We start from the raw sequence: 17,933 nt of genomic DNA, 5'->3' as shown, positions 1-17,933 counted from the left end.
GCACAAAACAACTGTCATTCATATCAGCCTTGCGGGCCGCACTAACAGTAATCTTTCATATGAAGACGGGGGCCGCAAATCATCATCGAGCGGGCCGCAGATGGCCCGCGGGCCGCGAGTTTGAGACCCCTGCCTTAAAGAGATTACACATCTCCAAATTTGGGTTGCAGTACATTTATTGTATTATTATTACAAAAATAAATCATAAAATTTGACATAGATGCAGATTACTGGAGAATAATCCAATAAGATTTCTCCCACACAGACAACTGCTTTCATTGATCCATGTTATCCAGTTTGGTCTTCATTAGGAGGTGGACAGAGGCCTTTACTATTTTTTATGGAAACCCATTCATAAAAATCACTGAATCTCCATTTTTTCCAATATAAATTCAATTTTTGCCTGATTTTGGATAAAAACTAAAGAAGTGTGTTCTAATGTCGCTTTAATTTATTCCAAAGTAAACTAAAAATGTTGAAATCACCAACATAAGGCCATGTTTGTTAGCAGGCAGCTTTTGTGTGGGTTGACTGGTCAGCAGTGAGGCTGCATGTTAAGCAGGTTGTCCCAGAAAAGGCGATTCGGGTCTTTTTTAATCAGACGCGCTTCTCGTGTCAGGCGGATGTTATTAATTAGCGTCAACTGTTAGCTTTGATCGGTTAGCATGGATGGATTGTGCTGCATCATCACTGATCAGAAACAAATACGTTTACCGCTTCTTCTTTTTTTGGTCACCATTGTTATTTTTAATAAAACAGCTGTGATGTGATGAATTCACGTTATTTGAGGTCAGAAACAAGACGCACGAGGAGGCACACAGCCAAGCTAGTTCGATATACAGCGATGAATGGATGCTAACGTTCAATAATAATAACAATATGGGTCTCAGACTCACACGACTATCCTCGAAATAATCCAGGATACCATCTTGCAGGACAGCCGGCAGTGGCCCCTTTATAGCGGCTTTCAGAAAAATGTAGGCGGCTTGCGACGATGCTAGGCGCCCCCCATTCCCCCTCCAGGAGGCTGCTGCCAGTCCGCGGCTCCTCTGTGGCGTCAGGTGGACAAACGGCAGCCGAGGAACAGGAGGAGGAGGAGGTGCTGCTGCTGCTGCTGCAGTCTGCTAAGGTCTCCCTCACTCCTGGAAAGGCGGGATCTTAAAGGGCCCGAACACTCCTTTTAATGTCACGCTCACTGGAAAAGCAGCGCGTGCGTTCACCCCTTTTCGCACGAGCGCACTTATCAATGAGGGGGCTAAAATTAAATCGACGCCGCTTGGGATTATAAATACTGATTTTGTTTCCCGTATTTTTTGTGAAGCAGAATTCATGTTATGATGCGAACCTGCAGTATGGCTAAAATGACAAATAACCGATTATTTGCATGAATCAGCAAAACAGGTGGTCACGTGGCCATGCTGAGTCATTCATTTATGTGAGCCAGGTGTGGTTGTGGACTTTCAGACGCCAAAAAAAAAAAAGTACTGTAAATAGAGCATTTTTTGTAAAACTCTATTTTGAATGCTCAAATAACTAAAACATTTTACAATTAATATAAAAAAATAAAGATATACTAAATGGTTATCAATGTAATGAAATTAGTATACAAATATGAACATTTAAAAATCAAAATGTTCAGCATTAGTTTATCCATAGGCAGAATTATTTTTTTATTCCAAATTGCTATAGTTACCGCACATAACTACTTTTTTAAATTAAAGTTAAGAAGTAGTTTTATATGTAGACAATAGTGCAGTTCAATGTTTAAGATATTCAATTCTATTATCTAAAATCCACTTTTTTTTTTATAAATAGTTTGATTTGATTTAGATCAAACTTGCTTTTAACAAGTTCTTGTAGCGTTTTCTCATGATGGAGGACATAAGGAAAATGAAGCGTGAGTATTTCTTTATTCAAAGCGTTGTATAAGTTATATACATAATAGGCTGGGAGGGGTACAAGCTCCCTCCTCCGCTCTATTCCAATTAATCAATTTGCAGGAGATTCATATAAGTCTTCGTTTTCCTCGTCTGAGCTTAACTGTACGCCTGGATAGCCTAGATAAAGCTCGCCATTTTTGTTGCACTGGTAATGTTATGTTGGGAGCTGTAGCTAGTGGCAGAGTATGTAAACAGATGTATGATGGGTAGTGAGGGCGCTTAACACCAACAGTCCCACCCACAACTAAGAGGCAACTTTCTAATGGACTGCAACTCCAAAAACAACACTTTTTCTTTTTAAACTTTGCCTAGAAATGGCATAATTGTAATTAAAGACCACTATGAACACTTAAACAATAGATCTAAGAAAAATTATCGGAGTGGAACTTCAAAATAAAAGTTGGAGTAAGAAATAGTTTCCAATTTAAACATTTAAATATTCAAGATACTTATTTTCCTAACAATAAAATCATTAAACAAAGTAGTTTTTGTAAACTTTATTGTGAAAAATCAAACAGACTGCTAAGATCAATATATATATTGATACAATGTTAATGGCCAGTAGTTTTGTTCAGCTGCAAATGTGATTATTGAACAATGTTGTTGGAAGTCTGCAGTTCACTGAACCCACAAGACGAAAACAATTCATCTGCCCTCTCTGAAGCTCCCCTCGCTGTTTTCTTGCAGCTTCATATAAAAAGAAAAAAAAGACTTCTTACTCTGACAGAGAAATAAGAAAACGAAAAATACAAAACTTTGGTCTGCTTCCCTTGACTGGCTGCTTCACAAAATCATGTCAGCCGCAGAGGGCAGAAGTGTTCAGCTGCTTAAAAACGTCACTGGAAAAAAAAAAAAAATCTACAAAAGCAGGTTGACCTGGGTCCTATTAAAGAAACATAACATCCATGTCATGATAATAGGAAAGTTAGCCCAGACCTCAGAATTCGTCAGTTGTTTATTTTGTAGCTGAACCTCTGCTCCAAAGGCACGTCAGCTTTCACCTCCCTTACTCTCACATCTCACATTTACAATGGAAACAACAAAACACACCGACTGATCTTAAATACAATGTTAATCAAAAAAGAAAACAAAATTGGAAAACAACTAGACAAGTTTGAGCGTACTGTGTAATAGTGATAAAAGGACTTTCTTCATCCAAGTGTTGATTAACCCCCACCCCCATCTAATTTGCCCCCATATGAAATGCTTGATACACCCAGCCTCTCACTGCTCCAAAGAACCTACACTATCTGGGGACGCTGCTAGCTGCAGCGCAGCGCTGTGCTGTGTGATGTTTGCCGTGTCTCCACAGTGGACTCATCTCCAGCCGCTAGCTGATTGGGAGGAAAGGCTAAGGGCGGGCTAGCTTTGACTCGTGGGCCTTCAGCGTCCCGACAGCATCCTTCACTGCATGGTAGATGATGTTCTTCACCTGAGAGACAGAGAGAGCAGAATGAGACAAACTTGACAGATTTAATATATTAAAGCTACATCAAAGGTGTGCAGCGGTCCCTCGGTCATCGCAGGAGTAACTTTCTGAAAATAACTCCCAATAGACACATTCTGCAAACTAATCACCATTATTTTTTGCTATTAATATTGATGTTTAAGTATGGGTGTATTGGCAAGAGTCTGGTGATACGATACGTATCGCGATATATCACAAGACAATACCAGAGACGATATTTTACTTTTTTTTTAATCAGAATATTAATACACCTTTTACATATATAATTTTAAAATACATTATGTTTAATAATTAGAAATGTGCTCTGCAATTATATCTCATATACAAGTTGCTTTAAATCAAGCAAACATTTGGTGCTTTTCTTTAGGTATTTTAAGAATTCAACGTTTTTTGAAAATTTTTAACATATGGGAAAAAAAACCCTCAAAGACTAAATGCGTAATGTTCCATATCTACAGCTTAGGGAAATATAGTTCTGTTATTTCCAACACTGCTAAAGGTGGTTGAATCAGTAGTTTTAAAATGGTTCAGCTGGCTGAACGGTGCTTTCGTGAAGCATTTCAGTGTGATGAAGAAGTGACAGTAAAAAACAAGAGTAAGATACTGTATATCCAATATTACAGCCAGTAGTTATTTTTAAGGTTCTCCTGTTGTAGTTTTGGTTCTTTAAATATTTATTTGCAAGAGCCATATGTTGATTTTTATAGTATTTATAGTATATAAATTAAGATTTTTTGCAGTACTTTTTACAAAGTACCTCATGTTTTTGCATTACATATACAGTATTTATAGTTAACACTAAGACATTCCTCTATTAGTCTTTAAATGAACCGAAACAATACAGAGGTCAGCACTCACAAATGTACTAAAAAGCTTTAAAATGTGGCTTAAAAAAGACAAGAAGATTCTGTTATTAAAGAGGTTAAGTTTTCCTTTTCCCTTTTTCTAATCTAAAGTGAGGCTGACAGTAGAAAATAATTGTTTTCTCCTTAGAAAACAATACAATACATTAATTGTATTAATTGTATGTATTTTAACAATAAAATACATTGGGAACATACATTGGGTTACTCTTGAGTATGAAAGGCGCTTTTATAAATAAAGTTTGATTTGATTTGATTTGAACAGGTGGACCGACCTGAAGCTTGTCTTCGTGGTTGGTGTGAGTCGTGGACAGGTGTCTGAACTCCTGCGTGAGTCTGAAACAGTGCCTCACATGTTCGGGAGACACAAAGTCCTCTGCCACTTTGATACAGCTGTACAGGTTGTGTACCTGGGGGGCCAAGAATGCACACAAAACAAAAAAAGCAACTTTATTAATAAAAGAACAGCATGTAGATGTCTATGTTTTAACATTTTTAACACGAAGAACAAAAATGTATGCAATAATAAACTAAATTGGTTTGGATGAGTGAAAATATCAATTTTTATCATTGTTGTTTTTATGAACTGACCTTTAGCTTACAGGTCATGTTTAGTAAAAGCTTAATTAAACTGGACTTAGTTAATCTATTTATTATTAAAAATGTTTCACCAAACTTTTAAGTTTGCCAACTGCTTTAAAAGAATCGACTTCTATGAATAAGAATCTACTGGCTTTGTTGATGCAACATGTCATCACTGTGACACAGCTTCCAGAACCACAGGAAGTCCATCAGTTACCGTTGTCGGAAGAGTGTGTAAGAACTTCCCCTCTGCTATGCCTGCACCCATACACGATGTAATTACTCACATCCTGGGCTAATTATAAGCTTTTTTGCCAAAACACTGGTCATCAGTCGTGGTCATCTGATATGTACGACTCAATCAAAGCTACAAAACAAGCGGATTTAGCCTTTAAACTCCCAGTTGATTCTTTGGAGCTTGTAGTGCTGAACCAAAACCATGCCTCCACTGTGTGTGAACTCCTTTCTAGCCGAATAATTCTGGCCTCTGTTGGGTGTAATGCTGTCGTGGCAGTTTACTGTGATGCTGCAGCTGGAATAATATAACGAGATGTGCAAACTTGTGTCTGACCTGGTGTGGAGCTCCGGCGGGAATAAATACAGCATCTCCTAAAAACTGTACAATGGCCCAGCCTTGGACGCCATATTCTTCATAGAGCCTGCGGCGGAGCACCTGGTCCAGGTACCAGCTCTGGTCGTGAATGGGGTCGTGGTCTGGAGGGTTCTCTTGGCCTTGCTCTTCTCCCACCTGACAAAGGGTTAAAAAAGACTTATATGGACTGATAACTGAAAGTAAATGTTGATGTCAACTTCTGACATTCATCATCTTCTGCACAAACACTCCTATGTTTTCCTGAAAGGAGGTCAGACAAAAGTGTCTGCTGACCTTGCGGAGCAGCTCCCTGATCTTCTCAGCGTCTTTAGCAGCATAGATGTGCCAGAGAGCTCCTGGTTTCTCCTTTCCTTCGTGAACCCTCCTCTTCGTCATTTCATCCACGTCACCTTCATCGATGGTGGTCATGACCTCTGATGATGCAAATTAAGCAAAAAAAAAAAAAAAACACAGACAGGAATAGGACACCAAACATTCATCAGTGACAACATTCAAGTTTCTTCTTTTCTCTCTGATTATTTCAGATTCTCTAGAACAATCTAAACAATTCTGCTTGGTTTTGTGTAACTCATAAACAAACTGATGTTTATTCAACCAACTGAGAGTAATGGTACACAGCTGTAGTTCTCAACTGGTGGTTAAAACCTCTAATGGAAGGCAAGATTTGATCTAAGAATATTTTCCTTAAATGTCTGCAGCAGAGCTGTTCTAACAGCAATACAAAGCATGTTTAAGTACGTTTGTTGTACATACAATGTTGGCACTTGTGAATGGACCGATTCCCGTCAATAAGAGCAGTCACACACATCAGGTTAACCTGAAGCAGCACTTCCTGCTGCTGCACCTGAATCATTGGTATACGAGAACCAGACAGAGGGAGAAAACAGCGTCCTTCTGCTTCCGACTGACTGAAGTCAATTCATTCGCCATTTTTCCATCCAAAAAAAATCTTTAACTGATGAGGATTTTTGTCCTGATGAAAGCCTCAGTGTTTATATGATTTCTTCTTGTCAAACGTTTTCATATTAATAAAGCAACATTAACAGACCAGTTGAGAACCACCAAGGCAAAAAAATAATAAGACATCGCAAAATACACAAGTCACAAGTACTGACACAACATCTACAAACACAACCTACTGCTGAATATGTGGAGCTGCTAAACCTAAAAAGCAGTTTTAGTCCTCAATGATGGACTGTTTCAGAGTGTCGCTCATGTCAGAGTAAAGCATAATAATATATTACCAGTCTGACATACTAGAAATATCATTTTAAACATTCAACCCAAAGTACAACAGAAATTAAAGCACCTTCATATGTTATTTTTCAGCAAACATAATTAAGTTAAATCAAATATTTGGTTGGAACAGAACTATAGATGCAGTCTTGTGACATACATATAAAAGTAAGCTTTTAAAACATCTCCATCCAAGTGTGATGGCGAGTAACATTCAGGAGAATGTGGCTTTAACTGTAGTTAGACATGAGAAAACTTCTGTTTCAGTACAAACGCAGGAAGAATATGCATTCACCCAAGCCTAACTGCTTTTATGTTATCTCATTTTCTCACAGAGTTTAAGGTAACACTTTAGGTAGTGCGATGGTATACATAAAATTTGCTTTACTGCAAAGCAAATATTTGCAAATATTTGTTTGAAGTCACCAGCGTCTTCAGACCTATTTTTCTCTGCAGGTCAAAGTGTAGAGCTGAACACGGAGCACCGAGGATGGTGAGGGCTCAGCTGAACGTATCATGTGCATGTGTACTTTAAAGTTTTAAAAGCTGTTTTTCTTTGCTTTAAAAACTTTAAGCTCAAACGTATTATACTTCATTTGATTGAAACATTTTTTTTAATCTTTACTCTGACTTTTAGCATCATTATTACAAGTTTACATGTCGATGAAGATGCGTGTTAAATTGAATTGATCATTTGATTTTGTTGCAGCATCAAACTCATAAATAATTTATAAATTTAACTTTGTTAAACCTGTAATACAAAAAGTGAACATGTGTCATTTACTGCTGAATAAACAAAGTGGATTGAAATCAGTTCCATGTCATTAAGGTTCTGTGTTTACTCAGTAATGTACATCAATGAGCAAAACGGGTGAAAGATGTAAAAGGGGGCAAAAAATAAATAAATCATATTAAAAAATGAGGTTTACCCATTTGTATCAAACTATAACAAAAAGGCATTCAATATAGAAAATGTTTCTATCATATGCCAGTGCTAAAATGTATTCTAAAATGAAAAAACTGATGTTCAAAACCATTTATTTATTAACATTAATAATAGAATTATTGAAATTGAAATTCAGAGAAGTAGTTGAGGTTTTATGTAAATTCAAAATAACTCTATACCTCTTCTGGGTGCGTCTGTGTATAAGAGCCACTTGATTTATGAAAAGAAGCCAACAGGAGAGCAAATACGACTACCGCAAATCCCATTTATTCAAACTTTTCTGCCATAGTCCCAACGGCCAGAGCACTGTGTACCCAAAGTAAACAGGAAGTCACAGTCACTGCTGTTTAAACTGTAAAAAAGCAACCCTGAAACCAACAGGGGAAATAAAGCCCAAAGGTTGGTCACTTAAAACTGACCAAATGTAATAAATCTACAATTAAAAAAAAATCTAAACAAATGTTAAAAGCATACAACAGTACAACCCGTGGGACGATGGGTCTCAGTGCTCTGACCCCGACGCTCAGAGAATAACAGAAGTATGACTCACAGAAGTGAAAAGGAGTGTTAGTCAAGAAGAAGGGCATGCTATTCAAGAAGAAAACAACTGAAAGGCTACAGACCTTTACGTCCAGAGATTTCTGCCTCTGTGAAGGAGAAATGTTTCCACATTGTAAATGAGTGAGACCCACTGGAGGGTCTCTCCAGTGTACTTTCCAAGCACATGAAGCCTGGAGCTCAAAGAGTCTGACCAGGTGTTTTTTTAATTTCCATTTTGGAAAATCTACCAATTCATTTTGGATTTTCTTCTACAGAAAAAGGTCCAGAATGAAATTAAAATATTGTTCAAAATTGTAACTGCTTTAAAAAGCAGATTTGTCTTCATTAAAACAGAAAAAAAACAAACAAAACAAAAAAAAATGTAACAGGAGAATGTCCACTAACCGTCTTCGTGGTTATCTTCTCCGTGAGGGACGCCAACATAAACCATGACGTTAACAGCATCAGACACGTCCAAATGGAGGTTAGTGGTTCCCACTTTCCTGTCTTCAGTTGAGGTTAAGCCTGAATGATAGAATAAAAAAGGAGCAATGAAGTTGGTGTAAATTAAAGCTTTACATATAAATCTTCCATCCATTGGTGGGATGGACACAACAAAAGCTGTCCCTCTTACCGTAGGCATTGTACATCTTTGGCCCCAAATCAGGGCGCACAAAGAAGTTGGGCAATCGAGCTGCCAGGTTCAGACGACCGTCTCTTTTGGTGTACTCGGGTAAGGGAAGATTTTCCATTAAATCATCAAATCTGAGAACGATAAGAAAGAACTCGTTCACAAAAGATGCTCCTGCATTTAAGATTCCTTTCAATGGACATGAGATCGTTCGCTCCTAACCTGGTGGGCATCATATCCCTAAAATCCTCCCCGGGGGGCCAGTCCTTTAACTTCAACACCATGGGTCGCCCATCGCTATCTTGTAGTCGCTCTGCGTTCACAAAAAAATAATAATTTAATAGTAATTTATTTTGAAAGCAATATTTCTTTTATTATATTGCAGAAAATGTTTACTCACTAGCGATCATCTCAAAGCCATCCCAGAAGTCCCGAACTTTCACGTCGGAAATAATCGCACAATTCCTACAATTCACCAAGTCCACATCTTGATCTCCGAACTCCTCGCTGAAGGCTTCAGGTCGCCACAACTCTGATTTTAGGCGTCTATGAATCCCCGACACCAACACGGGCTAAAAACAGAAAAAGAGATGACTCTGTGAGCCGCTCCTGCCTTTGTTTGTTTTTATTTTTTCCACTCTCCTAATGCTTACCTGTCCCTGCTTCCAGCACTCCCTGAAAATCTTCCAGTTGTTGCTGTTGCTCGGGTCTTGTAGGCAAAGGAGTCGGCCGTCACAGAGCCAGGAGTGGGAGGTGTGTGGTTCCAGAACACTGAGACCCATTACTCCATCTTTACGAGCCCCCATCACACCCAGATCTCCCCCTTCAGGGGCCCCGGAGCGACGGCCCTCTGCCTTTTTGGTCTCCACCACCGAGGCGATGATGTGATCCAGGAAGTTTGGGAGGCTGCTCTTCAGCTTGTCGCTCTAAAAAAAATAAGCTTCAAGTTAGATGGTTGGGAAGTGTTTTTATTCATTTCAACATTACTTTTTAAATAATTCAGTTAACTATAAGCAAAGAAGCTGGTAAAAGAAAATGTTCTTGTTGGCCAACTTCCAGCTCTAGATGTGAGTAGATATAGGAAAAGAGCAAACGTACACTTGCTGATGTGAAAACAGAGGGGAATGGGACTCCACTCTCTCCAGGACCTTGGGGGAGTTTGCCTGGCCCAGAGTTGAGCAAGTCTCGGAGACTGGACCCCTCTGGTTTAGACTGGGCCATACTGGGGCCCAGTAACAAACTGTTAAAGAGCTTAGGACTGGAAACAGAAGGCTTTGACAGAGCACCCAGAGAGTCCAGGCCGAACGGTGGTCGACTTTCTCGATTCATCATGGAGCGAAGTGAACCAGACTCTGGAAGGGGACAGCAAGAAATGGATGACTAACTCTGGTCTCGCCTTACACTCTGACAAAAACCCTGACTCAGCAGTCGTGATTTCATACTTACCCTTGGTGTCATCCTTGGCTTTCTGCGTGGCCAAGTCTGCCAGCCAGTGAAGAGCAGAGCTGTTGCCCTCTCCCGATGAGCGGGCGTCTTTGACGGGAGTCTGGGGGACGTTACAGGGTGAAGACACGGCAGTGGAGGAGGTGCTGGTGCTCCCCACCACTTCCCCACCCCCAGTATCTGAAGGCATAGCTATCTGTATAGCTTCTGTTTTGATTACTAACGTTTCTCCCTCCGGTTTAGGAGTTACAGAGGTTGACGAAGGAAGGCCACCCACACCGCTTGTTGAAGACTGATGAGACGAGCACAAAAATAAAGAAAGTTCAACAAAAAAACAACAAAACAGAAGCACTAAGGTGACAACGCAGTACCTGTGAAAACCCGTTGGGGGCAGTAGGGCGCACTAAAGGCTTTGTGTGTCGACTGGTGCAGGGACAGTTGGCTTTAATACCCCATTTGCCTCTGGCAGCGTGTACCATATCACCTATGTTGTACAGAGCTGAAAAAGGCAAAAAACTCAAAGTTGCATCCATGTGAGAACACACTGCTAACGTCAAACTTCAGGACTCATCTTACCCGTCCCAGGTATAATTTGTGTAGGCATAAGGTTTTGTGGCTCGTGCGGTTGACCTTTGGCACACTTTAACCAAGAGAAAACTTCGTCCTCTGGACCTTCATCCAAGTCTGACGGAAAATTAACAGTGAGATGTAGATTTTTCACCAGGATAAGCTTAGATAACAGTCAAGTTAGTTGAGACTGAAGAGGGTACAAAACAAAATTACAAATTACAATTTTAATGGAAACTAAAAACATAAAAGCAAGAGAACACTGTATTTAAAGACAAAGTTATGAATATTTAACGAACAAAAATTCAAAGGAAGGATATGTAAGAGTATTAATACCCAGAACTTGAGATTAAAAATGGTAAATCTACTGTTGTTCAAAAATAAAGCAGATCCAGTTGCCACATAAATTGATTCATGCATTATTACATGTACTAATTATTAAAGCATTTGACTCAAACATTAATAGTTTTTATGTAAATTATCTCAAGAACTGTAGAACTCGGATCAATTTTGAGCCTCAAACCTGCAGTTTACTGAAGTAAATTGTTCCTATCAAGCTCCAAAAACAGATTATTTTATAAAGATCTCTCTAACCTATGGTGTGATTAAAGTAGTTTTGGTATGAAGTGATGGATGACAGCTTACCTTCCCTTGGTCTGTTCCTGCGGAGTCGGTAGCAGTCCAAACACACGCCGAAGCCACATTTGCGACACACCCAGTGGATGTTGAACAGCGTGGTTTCGCAAACGTCACACATTTCTCTGACGCCTCGCACCGCACGCTTCCACGCCACTTTCTCTGAGGGAGGACGGGAAAATAAAACTTATAAGAAACGATTCTCACAGGAAGAGTGAAATACAAGACAAATTACTGAATGGAAAAAAAAGAGGGTTGGTATTTGTGAGAAGGTGTTTAAACTCACGGTGAGGCTCCACCATCATCATCGCCTCTTTCTCAGACATGACCAACTGACAGAATTGATCTCCCACGTTGGCAAGAATGTACTTGGAAGTGTCCAGGTCGAGCCCTTCTTGAACAGTTGGCGCAGGCAACCACAAACCCATCGCCATGGCGTCGCTTTGCTGAGGGCTTAAGAAGCCCTCCACCCGCAGCACGCCTTTACGAGTGAAAGCCAACCTGATCGCCACAAAAGAACGGCCATGTTTATAAAGCTACGAACACTCAATAATAAACATTTTTAAAAGCGACGTTACCTTCTAAAGTGGAAGAAACGGCAGGCGACATTTGGGTCGTCGTCGTCCTCGCTGTCGTCGTCTGTGGTCCGATATTTACGGTAACGCTCCAGTCGGCATTCGCGGCACTTGTGCAAATGTGGAGCCACGCTGATGCAGGAGCCATCTTGGAGAAATGACTCCCCAGACTGCTTCAGGCGGCGCACCTTGCTCTGGTCTTTTAGAATAGACTGGCCCACTAAAGGAGATGCCTGATGTTAGTCTATGAACAAAGTTATGCTTTCATAACGTTGTTGACGAAAAGGCGGCGTTACCTTTGAACGGTTTGTTGCGAGGGCGACTCTTGGCGGCTCCTTGGATTTTGCTCTTCTGCAGAATGCTTCCATCCTTTCCAGGATGACCGAGTCCTCCGGGAACGTCGCCTCTTTCGAGGCCGTCCTCGTTCTCGCTGAGGTCTGAAATGTCACTGTTGCTGCTGGAGTCCGAGTCGCGTTTAGATGACTGACCTCTCTCTTCCAAAGAAAACTTCTGGTTCGGATCAAAAACTGCGGGCACGTCTTCCATGTCACCAGACTCGGTACTTCCGAACAAAGGCCCGCTTGGCAACTCCCCAGCCCTTTCATCCTCTTTTGCTACCATCCCTTCACTCAGTGATGTCTGAAAAGAGGCTGCTGAGGAGGAAGAGCTGACTGAAGCAGCAGAAGACAATGCCGGGAAAGATGATGAAAGGATCCCCTTCGGGGGTTCTGCCATAGTGAACAGGTTAGGCTTACTGTCCAAGGCCACACCTAAAGGCTTAGGCTCAGAGAGGCCAGCAAAAGAAGTGTGAGGGCTCTTATCCCCATATGCCAGAAATGGATTAGCAGACTCTTTGGAGGGCTGGAGGAATATATTCTGATGGCAGTCCGTGGATTTAAAATTAGACTGTAGCACTAAGCCCCCTAAGGATGTTCCATTATTATTATTTTTCTTAATAGCACTTTGGGCTCCACTTGCACCGCCCTGACCTCCAACACTTGGGCCAGGAGTCCGCCCTCCCGCAGAGCCTCCCTGGAAGACTGATGACTTGTTGAAGACACCATTTCCTGCTGGATGCACCTCAGGCACTTTGGTCTGCTCAGGCTTTTTCAGTCCCTCAGGTGAAGCTGCAGCATTGAAGAGGTTGGGGGGATCTTTACCCAGACTCTCAGACACTGAAGTGAAGTAATTTGTGTCCTTAGGTTGAGCCGGAGTTATGCTTGAGCTGTTGCCAGGGGTTTGGGTCATGCACTGAAAAAACAGATTCTTGTCTTGTTTAGTCAGAGCATCTTTACTAGGACCACTGAAGCCGAAGCCGAAGGACCTGGGAGTGTCGTTGGTGACGGTGGAGGTGGTGGTGGTGGTGGGAGCTCCATTGGTCTGAGAGGGGACATCTCCAAACACAGGAGGAGTAGTGGGTACAGCTTGTGGAAAACTGAAGTTATACGGGGTTTTGGATCCCTGAAAGAAAGGAAAATTGTTATGTTGATAGCAAATCAAGTGTTTTTGATGACAGACGTTGAGGATGTTCTCACCTCATTTAAGGCTCCCCAGGCGGTGGCTTTAGGATTAAAGCCCACAGATGAAGAAAGTGCCACACTGGGAACACTGTCCTGTGACCAGGAAATAGTGACAGGTCCTGGAGAAACGAGAGCTGCACTTTTAGAGTACGCTGTCTGACAGGCGTCCTCCTGCTCTGCTTGCTGGGAGGGAGACGCTTTCGGAGCTGGAGCTCCAGGGACCAGGATTGGCATCTGGCCAAGTGAGGGAAAAGATGCAGCAGAGAAAGCAGAGGGAGCTGGTTTCAGGGGAGGAGGAGTGGGGGTGGGAGTAACCGGGGTGGAGGAGTCGGCCGCGCCCTGCACGGGGAGCGAGCGACCATTTTCTTTGACGTGAGCCAGACTGCGAGGAGTAGTGTTGGGCTGGTTGGTCTGGAGTGAGGCGTTTGGGGACGACACTCTGCCCTGAGGAGAGGTTCCTTCTGGGGGGCTTCCGTTCTTGATCGCTTTGTTGGCTTTTTCGGCGCCGTCTGCGGCCCAGATCCCCATCCCGTCCACTGGGGGTTTTCTGGAGTCCTCGCAGTTCTGTGCGTCCGTTTCAAACTCCCCCGCTCCTTTAAATCGCTTCAAGTTCAAGTCATCCTCACCCTCTGAGGGAGTTCTCCGTCTCCGCCCGCCATCTCCTTTTACTGTTTCACTCTCCTTCCTCCGTTGCCCGTTCTTACCAAGCTGAAGAAGAATAATGAGGAAGAAACACTTTTATTTTTACTTGATCAACGACTGAGTCAGTCTTGTGAATGTGGCTTAGCTTTTTATTTACTTTAATAGTAGATTTTGTTATTTCTAATATGCTTTACAACATTTGACTCTTTTTCCAGTCAGGACTTTTGTTTCCTTCCAGGAAACAAAACACATTAAATAATCACAATAAAAATGTGAGTTTCTTTTTTCTTTTTTTTACTCTAGGTTTTATTTTTAATTTAAACTTACCTCTTCTTCTATAAGCATGACGTGTATCACACGGGGGTCCACCACCTCATGGCTGTTTTTCTACAAAAAAAGAAAATACAAAATTAAACAGATTCCTTGCATGTTTTATTAGGGGTGTGTTTTGGCAAGAGTCTGGCGATACGATATATATCCCTACATGTCTCTGGACTGACATGTCAATATGTATCACAATTTATTCCAAGACTGTACTAGAATAATGTTTCACTTTTTGGTACCCGTCCCTATTAAAAGTTAAGTAGTACATGTCTCATGAGAACCAAAAACATGAGGCTGTCTGAACATTTAACACAAGCTGAACCTCGCGAGATTTTGTTGTTTTGTTCTCGCTGTAAAGCTGTTCAAAGAGGCTCAGTGTGCTATGCTGCCAACTAGTGGTCGGAAGTTTCAGTGGAAAGCAGAAGTAAGAAGCTGAAGAATGATCATAAATAATTATAAAATATCATCGATACAAGTATCACCAAACAAAATATTGTGATATCTCGCTGAATTGATTATTCCTCACACTCGTATGTTCTATTTTCAGTTTTTTTTTCTTTATTATTTTTAAGAAAGCATAAACGTACCTCCTCCAAAGAAATTGTCATAATATGTGAAGCAGGGTCATGCTGTGACACTAGTCCAGAGGCCCAGCCTTCAAACTCCGGCTGATACACGCGAACCCTGCGGCCTTTAATGCTGTACGTCCCTGAAAAAAAAACACATTAAGAAAGGCTGAGTTTGATGGCAGCAAAGTTTAAATTAAACACAAATTAAACAGCAAAGTCCAGTACACAAAAACAAGCTTTAGATTATTTTCACTTTTCTACAAATAGCCAATGTGAATAAATGATGAGGAAGCAGTCAGTAGACAAAACACTCGAGAAAGTCTAAGCTTAAAACAGAACCCAAAGAACAACTAAATATCCAAAGACAAAGGAAACTTTATGAAGTTGAAAAAGGTAAATAACTAATTTGTACAGTGTTTCCTGGCTGTATCGCAGCTCACCTTTCAGGATTTGCTGTTTTGCTGATTCAGTGTAAATTTGTATGTTTTTTTTTTTTTTTAATAGCACATCGCACAATGTTCTGCGTCCTGATTGGTTGAGGACCATAACCAATAAATCTCCTGTACAGAATGTGTTCATAAATCTTCATCCCGATCAGATCTTTGTTTTCATTCTCTAATACTGGACTGATTTTTCTATACCGGTACATTTTTGAACTTTGAGAAATAAGATATTCACATCTGTCTGAGAAAGGTGTATGAAGTGTATAATGACGGGTTTACAGCTTTAAAATATCTGTAATCCTACTGTGTAGATTTCACCTATCGTGGGTTCTTTTTAGAATGTAGCCTTTGTCATAAACAAGGGAACACTCAACATCATACAGCATACTGACTAAATATTGACAAGGATTGAACTAGATTTATTATTTTAACAGAACTCCACTTGAACGTTTTAACAGGTTTTTCCAGTTATTTTTACACCAACATTAATTTCTCTGTGAACACTCATTCATCCAGGAAGATAGGAGAGTTTGTTGGACAAGAGGTTAAACCTTTTAAAATAAAAAAAAAAGAGTTTTAGATTTTTTCTTATAATACATTATTCATTTTGTTAATTGATATAATTGTCTCACCCTTTCTGAAGATATCCTGGAGCTCAAAGTTGGTGCGCCAGCTGGAAACTGCTGCCTGCAGAGCAGGACGCTCCAGCAGCAGAGGGTGTCTCAGATCTTTATCAACCTGAACAAAGACGCACACATTTCAGAAGAGTAATAACAATTAAAAAGAAAACATTTGTGCTATTATAAAAGTTTGTGTTCTTTAAAAGTAGGTTTATTGGGTTTCATGGAATGTTTAGAGTTGAACACAAATCTACAAACCTCAAACCTCTGGACAGTCGTGTTTTCCGGAAGAAACTCAAAATTCTTGCTCCCGAAATACTCAACAGGAACTAGGGATCCCAAACCCACTCTATCCAGGAGTGAATGAAAAACCTGAAAAAAAAAGTTCCTGCTAAAAACAAGATTTCAGCATTTTCTAAAAGCTTGAAACACGCTGCTGCTAAAGCATCATGTTATGAACCCCTCATCCGCTTTTACTACACACGCCCCTCACCCCACCCCACCATTGTGTCTGTAGATTGACTTGACATTGAAACTGGATGCCCCAGCCGCCGTGCATATCGCAACTGGTGTGAACATAGCTTTAGGAATTCCAAAACTAGAAAAGGGTATGGAGGCTTTTGTGGAATGAGCTCCATATTTGAGTTCAAGAGGCAGACACGAATCACTAAAGTTAATCTAGGTCATTTGGGTGCATTAAGTGTTTCTCCACATCTCCTTCGATGTAAACCATTCCCCTCTCCTTAACAACAAATGTTTATTTCATTATTACAATCACGTATTTTTATCCCTGGTTTATTTTCTGCCTTCTCATATTTGCAGTTCTTTATGTAAATCTTTAGTTCCAACAATTATTCCAGTTGTAAATCTTCGTTCTCTTCTCTTGCTTTTGGAGGTACTACTAACATATTGGTATTGACTCATAACAGATGTTAATGTCATTTTTATGCTAGTGTACTTTTATTTTTTCACTGCTGTAGGTATTAACTAGTATTGGCTTTTGTTCTGTCATCACTGCAGGCACTAACGTGTTTGGTGACTTTGTGCTCACATGTTTCCTGGTAGTTACTAAAAAACTATAGTTTCCAGCGATTTTGTGATCCATTTAGAGGCTGTTTTCTGCTCCGCTATCCCCTATGCTCAGTCAGAGAATTTTTGCCTTCCACTGAGCACTTACATAGGTTATTTTAAACAATTAGGATAATCAGGTCTTAGTGAAATTACCTGAAAAGAACTGGATTACAAAAATCATAAATAATAAAGCTTGGTTTGGAGGTTTTTGTCTTTTGCTCAGTGCTTTAACACAAGCCAAGTTATAAATCGGTGCTTTCTAGACAAACTGAAACTGATCTAATCATGTAAACCCAAATGCAAAGCAAGCATCACTTACCAAAGCCGGACAGGCTGTGACGGACATGGGAATTCCAGCTGTTGCATTACCGTCATTCCGATTAACCCAAACGATGGAGTGCTCGACCAGCACGGCCTTCACCCCCTCGTCATACACCTGCACCCAGGAGCACTGCTGCGATGCATTCTCAAACTCCACAAACACCTGCAGGTCACAAACACAACACGAGTTTAGGCCTGAAGCAGAAACACAAATGCAGTCAGACAGCTGAGGAAACGTCAAATTAACTTGATTTAAAGAACGATAAACTTCATTAAAAAGAGCAGAACTTTAGAAAACAAAGAATTGAATAATAACACACAATATTTGGGGTTGGCAGAGTAAAGAAAGTGTATCCTCTTATTATTTAAGATGATATACTCCA

The 17,933-nt window shown here is 40.6% G+C and overlaps 2 protein-coding genes across 3 annotated transcripts in view; both read right to left on the bottom strand.

Moving 5' to 3' along the window:
- The window catches only part of reep2 (receptor accessory protein 2), a 10,133-nt gene extending 8,742 nt beyond the window's left edge, over positions 1 to 1,391 (bottom strand). The window contains exon 1 of the mRNA XM_024283914.2: positions 897 to 1,391. Coding sequence (XP_024139682.1) covers positions 897 to 928 — 32 coding nt within the window. The 5' untranslated portion in view covers positions 929 to 1,391. The remainder of the gene's footprint in view (positions 1 to 896) is intronic.
- Positions 1,392 to 2,422: 1,031 nt separating this feature from the next.
- kdm3b (lysine (K)-specific demethylase 3B) overlaps positions 2,423 to 17,933 on the bottom strand; it is a 24,342-nt gene continuing 8,831 nt past the window's right edge. Inside the window, exons 2-25 of one of the 2 annotated variants that reach the window (XM_024282843.2) lie at positions 17,549 to 17,713; positions 16,417 to 16,530; positions 16,171 to 16,276; positions 15,114 to 15,235; positions 14,530 to 14,589; positions 13,576 to 14,268; positions 12,337 to 13,501; positions 12,044 to 12,260; positions 11,752 to 11,966; positions 11,475 to 11,627; positions 10,839 to 10,946; positions 10,634 to 10,761; positions 10,266 to 10,554; positions 9,918 to 10,171; positions 9,473 to 9,745; positions 9,220 to 9,391; positions 9,042 to 9,132; positions 8,823 to 8,953; positions 8,594 to 8,713; positions 8,272 to 8,295; positions 5,740 to 5,879; positions 5,425 to 5,601; positions 4,547 to 4,681; positions 2,423 to 3,372 (exon numbers count right to left, since the gene is read on the bottom strand). In XM_024282843.2, the coding sequence (XP_024138611.1) occupies positions 3,292 to 3,372; positions 4,547 to 4,681; positions 5,425 to 5,601; positions 5,740 to 5,879; positions 8,272 to 8,295; positions 8,594 to 8,713; positions 8,823 to 8,953; positions 9,042 to 9,132; positions 9,220 to 9,391; positions 9,473 to 9,745; positions 9,918 to 10,171; positions 10,266 to 10,554; positions 10,634 to 10,761; positions 10,839 to 10,946; positions 11,475 to 11,627; positions 11,752 to 11,966; positions 12,044 to 12,260; positions 12,337 to 13,501; positions 13,576 to 14,268; positions 14,530 to 14,589; positions 15,114 to 15,235; positions 16,171 to 16,276; positions 16,417 to 16,530; positions 17,549 to 17,713 (5,133 nt within the window). In that variant the 3' untranslated portion in view covers positions 2,423 to 3,291. The remainder of the gene's footprint in view (positions 3,373 to 4,546; positions 4,682 to 5,424; positions 5,602 to 5,739; positions 5,880 to 8,271; positions 8,296 to 8,593; positions 8,714 to 8,822; positions 8,954 to 9,041; positions 9,133 to 9,219; positions 9,392 to 9,472; positions 9,746 to 9,917; positions 10,172 to 10,265; positions 10,555 to 10,633; positions 10,762 to 10,838; positions 10,947 to 11,474; positions 11,628 to 11,751; positions 11,967 to 12,043; positions 12,261 to 12,336; positions 13,502 to 13,575; positions 14,269 to 14,529; positions 14,590 to 15,113; positions 15,236 to 16,170; positions 16,277 to 16,416; positions 16,531 to 17,548; positions 17,714 to 17,933) is intronic. The other variant, XM_024282844.2, reaches the window with a different exon arrangement.

This window comes from Oryzias melastigma, linkage group LG10 (genome assembly GCF_002922805.2).
Source record: "Oryzias melastigma strain HK-1 linkage group LG10, ASM292280v2, whole genome shotgun sequence".
Lineage (NCBI taxonomy): Eukaryota > Metazoa > Chordata > Actinopteri > Beloniformes > Adrianichthyidae > Oryzias > Oryzias melastigma.
The sequence above is the reverse complement of the archived record's forward strand: the minus strand, read 5'-3'. Positions and strand labels throughout refer to the sequence as shown.